Consider the following 6420-nt stretch of genomic DNA (forward strand, 5'->3'; position numbering starts at 1 on the left):
TTTTATTTTATTTTTTTCATTGTCGCATTCCAATAGCTATATCTTTTTTTTATTTTTTCATTGATATAAATGTATAGAGGGCTTCTTTTTTGCGGGACAAGTTGTAGTTTTTAATGGCACCTTTTTGGGCTACACATAACTTACTGATTCACTTTTTTTTTTACTCTTTGTGGGGGAGGGGGCAGGAATGCCACCATTGAGTTTTTACGTTATAAATTTTGTGGTGTTCATTTTTAAATAACTTGATAACTTTATTCTCTGGGTCAGTACAGTACAATTACAGCAATACCAAATACATCGTTTTTTTATTTATTATTTTACGTTTTGGTACTTTTTCACAATAAAACCCCTTAATAAATAAATGTTAAAGATAAAATACATGATAGGCTACTTTCACACTGGCTTTTCTGTTTCCACTTGTGAGATCCGTTTCAGGGCTCTCAAAAGCGGCCCAAAACGGATCACTTCAGCCCCAATGCATTCTGAATGGATAAGAATCCGTTCAAAATGCATCAATTTGGCTGCGTTTGGTCTCCGTTGCTGTTTTTTTAGATGGTCACTAAAACGCAGCTTGCAGCGTTTTGGTGACCGTCTGACTATGCAGAACCAAATGGATCCGTCCCCAATGACTTACATTGTAAGTCTAGACGGATCAGTTTTTTAATGACACAATATCATGCAATTGAAAACAGATCTGTCCCCCATTGACTTTCAATGTAAGTTAAGACCTTTTTTTTTGAATAATGCAATCGGATCAGTTATTAATAGATACAAGCGTTTACATTATTGGTGTGAATCCGTCTGTGCATATACAAGACGGATCCGCACAAAACGTGAGTGTGAAAGTAGCCATAGTATAGTGCGGGTCATTACTGATACAGCAATCCAAATATGAGGAGATTTTATTTTAGCAATTTTTTACATTGAAAAGCTTTTCTTTTTTTTTTTTTTTTTTAACGGCCTGGATAGGCACTTCTGCTGGTCCAGGCCATTAAAGAAGGATCCCGGCTCATATGAGATCTGAATCTCTGCTCTCTGTTGCAAGTGAAATATGTGCAGCGCTTAGACTAGGCCACCGTAGAAGTGAGGTACTGTCGTAAAAAGGCGTATTGGTGGTCACTAAAGGGTTATAAGTGTAGTCCACTTGTTCAAAGCTATTCCTTATCCACAGGGTAGGCGGTAACTTAAATTACTGTAGTCCTGCCATTGGGACCCCTGCCAATCACAAGAATGGTCACCACATTACATTTTGAGCCCCTGAAATTAACAGAGCAGCAGGTTAAGCATGTGCACTGCTGCTCCATTCATCTTCACCAGAGTAAAGGCATGCTCGACCTGGGGCTCCGTTCATTTTGGGGGGGGGGGGGATCTATGAGGGGTACAGGGTACCTGTTCTCGTGATTTTGTGTGGGGTTCCAGCGGTAGGACCCCCACTGTTATAATAATTATCCCCTGGCCTGTGGATGGGGGATGACTCTAACAACCAGAATACCCATTTAATAACTGTTGTAAAGCATGTACATGTTAAAATTAAATTACTGTGTTTTTCTAATTCTTCTTCTATTGTCTATGCCAGGGGTAGGCAACCTCCGGCACTCCAGCTGTTGTGAAACTACAACTCCCAGCATGCATACTTGCTCTGCTCTTCTAAGAACTCTCATAGAAATGAATTGCGCATGCTGGGAATTGTAGTTTCACAACAGCTGGAGTGCCGAAGGTTGCTGATCCCTGGTCTATGCAATGCCTAACTGAATGGAGATGGGGTAGTAAGTCCCAATAAATCTTTGCAGTTATTTAATAACATTTTGTTTTAAAGATTCTTCATAGCACAGGACTGGAGTTTCAACATCAAGTAGAGGAAGCAAAAGATCTGGACCAACTGATTAAAATTCATTATAGATATCTGTCTACCATTCATGATCGCTGTCTTTTAAGGGAAAAGGTATGAAAAGATGATGTCGGACTTTGATTTTACTACCCACAACTATAATTGGAAAGTAACAATGGCAGGTCATCTTTTGTCCTGAAAATAGGCTAATGGGGTTCTGTAGATACATTTCACCAGCGCTGCAAGCTAGGTGGCGTTCATGTAATCATTGAAGAGGGCGCAGGGCACATAGGGGCACCACAACCCCTTCAGACAGCTGATCGGCGGGGGTGCTGGGTGTCGGACCCCCGCCGATATGATATTGATAACCTATGCTGAGTATTTATTAGATCACAGCGCAACCCCTTTAAGTATGTTATGTTTTAGTTTTCAGTGTTCAGTAATTTCCAGCTAAATTCTTTTAAATGTGATATTACTTTTGCTTTTAGGTGAGCTCTGTAAAAGAAGCAATAATGAAAGTGATGAATGTTGTGCTGATGTTTGCAGATCGCTGGCATGCTGGTTTCGGAGCATGGAAGTAAGTAAGGCAATCTAAACTGGAAACTAACTCCAAAGTTCATAGTGAAACCAGTTAGATCTACAGATAGATGTGGCAGTGGGCAGTGAACTTTGTCTGTAACTGGACAAATCCTTTAGTGTTCATTGATCTGTTACCATTTAGACATTGAGAAGGACTGGACACTGACCCAGGTAGTGTAAACCTATTGGATTTGTAAAATGTGTGTTAATATATTTAATGCTTTTTTTTAAAGGGCAGAGTCTATCCTGAAGATGGAGTCTGATTTTACAAACTGTCACAAGTTTCTTGTAAAAGTATTAAATAAGGCAGTCTGCAGGGGCTCGTTTCCACACTGTAAGTATATATACACATATTTAGTACTTTTATTAATGGGGTATTCTGGTTACAAAAAGTTATCCCTTATCCACGGTGGTAGGATCCCCACTGATCATGAGAACAGGGCTCCCATGCCCCATGGAGACCCTTAAATGGACAGAGCGGCTTGTCAGCCATGTGCCACTTCATTAATTTCTATGGAGATAGCTCAGCGCTGTACTCTAGTATCTCCGGCGCTCCCATAGAAATGAATGGAGTGGCGTTGCGCTTTTCCTACCAGCCGCTCCGTCCACTTAAGGGGGGCACCCAGTTCTCTTGATAACTTTCTATAACCGGAATATCCCTTTTGAATATATGGTAGTAAAATTTGGTCCATGTTGACATTGCTACATAGAGATTATTAATCTCTGTATTGACCTTCACTTGATCTGGGAATGCAGTGACTAGCTGAGAGACCTCAGGCAAATATAAATCAATCACCAGAGAAAATCCGATAATCTTATTAATCTAATTGATTTAGATTTTCTGTAGGTCTGTCAGTGAGCATAACTCATAAATATTAGATTGGTCGGGAGCCAACGCGTGGCTCCACGCCAGTCAGCAGTTTGATGGGGCACCGATGCACGTGTGAGTGCTCAGGCCTCTTCATTATTTACATTGGTTTGGGCACTTTTTATACTCAAAACGCCTTGCCGAGAGTCAGAACCCCACTATCTTAATATTGATGGACAATTCTAAGGTTAGGCCATCAATTTTAACAGGCTCACATGAAACAAAAACCACTAAAACGTAACTTTTATTAATATAATATAAATAACCCCCAGGTATATAAAATAATCTTAGATAGTTGCCAACAGATTAGCTAGTGTGACTGGATATAAGATATCAAATACAAGAGGCACAAGTAGGGCTAAATCTATACAGTAAATACCACAAAGTGGACCTCTTAGTGAGGTACTCATGGTTCCCATGATTTTGGAATATCACCACCTGATGAACTCATGGTTGCGGTTTCTAGAGAGTAACCCACCAAGGTATGTTGTCACCGAGAGATGGTTTTTGGCAGATGACCTGTCCCTGGGTGTCCCTTCAGGCTATCCCTGCCTAAAAGCGGAGCACCCGCCCCGAAAGGGGCAACCCCACTTCTCGTGGCTAAACCCTGAGAAAATGCCCTAGATGAGTTTGTCAAGCTGAAGTCCCGACGCGTTTCCCCATTCTATCGCTGAATACTAGGATATGTATAATTTATCAATCACTTATTTGAATGTGGGCAAATACTTTGAAGGTGTACTGCCTATCTTTTAACATTCTAGTATCTTATATTAACCTGGCACCATTTTGAAACGCATTTTGCGTTCCACGTACCGGAAGTTGTTAATAACTTCCTCTTCCGGTTTTCGTGTCGGTGAGTGCGGGAGGGCCATTTTCAAACGGAACCCACATTAGGTAAAAATAGGGGGCCCTTGTGGGTGTACAATTGTGCCTATAGTATCTGGGTATCCATTATCATCTGTCCTCTGTATCTTTTGTTTCGATTGGACTTTTTTCTTGTCCCCTAATGAACCATTTTTACCATTAATGGGGAAACTCGTCCGGACTTCAGCTTGACAAACTCATCTAGGGCATTTTCTCAGACTTAAGCCACCTAGAAGTGGAGTTGCCCCTTTCGGGGCGGGTGCTCCGCTTTTAGGCAGGGATAGCCTGAAGGGACACCCAGGGACAGGTCATCTGCCGACAACCATCTCTCGGTGACAACATACCTTGGTGGGTTACTCTCCAGAAACCGCAACAACTGTGAGTTCATTAGTGTACCTCATCAGGTGGTGATATTCCTAAATTACACTAGCTAATCTGTTGGCAGCAATCTAAGATTATTTTAGATTTATTTATATTATATTTAAAGTTATGTTTTAGGGTTTTTTGTTTCATGTGAGCTAATTTTCTATAACTCCAATATATATAAATAAATATATATATGTTTCTGCGAGCGTAATCAATTTGAAAAGACTGGATAACCCCTGTAGACACCATTGCACAGTGTTTTTAAAGCAGCCTTTCAAAGAACATCTTCTGATGTGCCATCTTTATACTGCGGCGCTTTAGATGAAGACCATGTGCTGAGGCATCCCTTTGTCAAATAAAGTTGATCTCCAGTTGGATGCATGTCCTAATAGTTTGCCCATATGACACTATCATGTATTTGAAAGCATTGCTGCTTTAAGTTCTTGTAGGGGGGGGGGGACAAAAAATATAATTGTTTAATTACAGCGGTTGTTGCCCCCTACTGATCTGATATTGATGGCCTATCCTGAGGATAAAAAGTGTTGATTTATTCACTCAGACAGCAAGGTTATAGCGACGTTTCGACCATGGTTGGTCTTTATCAAGCAACATTGCTTGATAAAGACCAACCACGGTCGAAACGTCGCTATAACCTTGCTGTCTGAGTAAATAAATCACCACTTTACATCAACTACTGGCGAGTGCTGCAGATTATTGAAGCTTCTGGATGAGTTGGGACCCCCAGCCAGGATCCCTATCTGCGTGCACCACCCGGCTTGAAGCCTGTCTACTGGTCCGTACCCAAGTGTGTGGGATAAGTAGTGCTGCCAATCCCTGAGGTTTTCTATCATGAGGATAAGTCATCAATATCAGAAGTCCCGGAAAAACTTTATATTTTTACTGCCCACTTTTTTGGTATGACTGCAGTTGTATGGACCTGTAGAACTACATACCAACAGAAAACAAAGGCTATAGCTTTTGAAATGCAACAGTGGTAAAATAAAATGTTCTTGTTCCCTAAAGTCCAAAAGCTATAGTCTATACTGACAACGCAGGCAGGTTGTGCCTCCATTATGGCCACCCTTAGGCAAGTTTTTAAAAATATTATATATATATATATATATATATATATATATATATATATATATATATATATATATGTATGTGTGTCTTCTACAGATTTAAATCTAATCCTGTCTCCCTGTATTACATGCATGCTTGTATCTGTGGATGGATTGGTATTACGTGCTGTCACTGAGTATCTTTGTTTCTTTTCTTGTCTTAGTGGAATCTTTGGCTTTATCTCTTATGGCTGGCATGGAGCAAACCTAGTCCTGGTTCTGAAAAAACATGAAGATGGCTCACTCAGTCATGAATGCAAATGAAATAATGTGTTTCTGTGATATGTGTGTGTATATATGTTGTATAAAATACAATAGGGCAAAGGAACATTGGTGTTTCCTACGTCTAGCAGTCATGTCACTGCTTTTACTACCAACCTAACTTGGGGTTAGCTGTAACCGATTATGTTCAGTGCTCACTGTACATATTATAATGATTTACAATAAATATGTCTGCTTTCATTTGCAAAGATAGATCCGTCTATGTAAACTGTAACCATGATACGCAAATACCAGCTGTGTAAATTTAAATTTTATTAATATTTGTACAGGATAAAATGTTTCCTCTAAATGATGTTTGTCTTTTTTTCTGCCCTTCCCCAGATTGTCTATTCAGTATCCTCTGGACAGGATAAATCAAGCTTTGGCTTTGTAAAGGGAAATATTAATTATTAATATTTTGGTTAATATCAATAATTAATATTCATAAATAGGCGTGAGTCATCTAGTGATGACTCTGCCTATTTATGCCTTAAAAGAAAACTACCTCTGTTGCCTTACCTAATTTTCTGAAT

General features: G+C 39.8%; 1 protein-coding gene across 1 annotated transcript in view; it reads left to right on the forward strand.

Moving 5' to 3' along the window:
- The window catches only part of TUBGCP5 (tubulin gamma complex associated protein 5), a 67222-nt gene extending 61025 nt beyond the window's left edge, over positions 1-6197 (forward strand). The window contains exons 20-23 of the mRNA XM_044286095.1: positions 1817-1942; positions 2317-2405; positions 2641-2741; positions 5791-6197. Coding sequence (XP_044142030.1) covers positions 1817-1942; positions 2317-2405; positions 2641-2741; positions 5791-5837 — 363 coding nt within the window. The 3' untranslated portion in view covers positions 5838-6197. The remainder of the gene's footprint in view (positions 1-1816; positions 1943-2316; positions 2406-2640; positions 2742-5790) is intronic.
- Positions 6198-6420: the final 223 nt, after the last annotated feature.

Source organism: Bufo gargarizans, chromosome 3 (genome assembly GCF_014858855.1).
Source record: "Bufo gargarizans isolate SCDJY-AF-19 chromosome 3, ASM1485885v1, whole genome shotgun sequence".
Taxonomy (NCBI): Eukaryota; Metazoa; Chordata; class Amphibia; order Anura; family Bufonidae; genus Bufo; species Bufo gargarizans.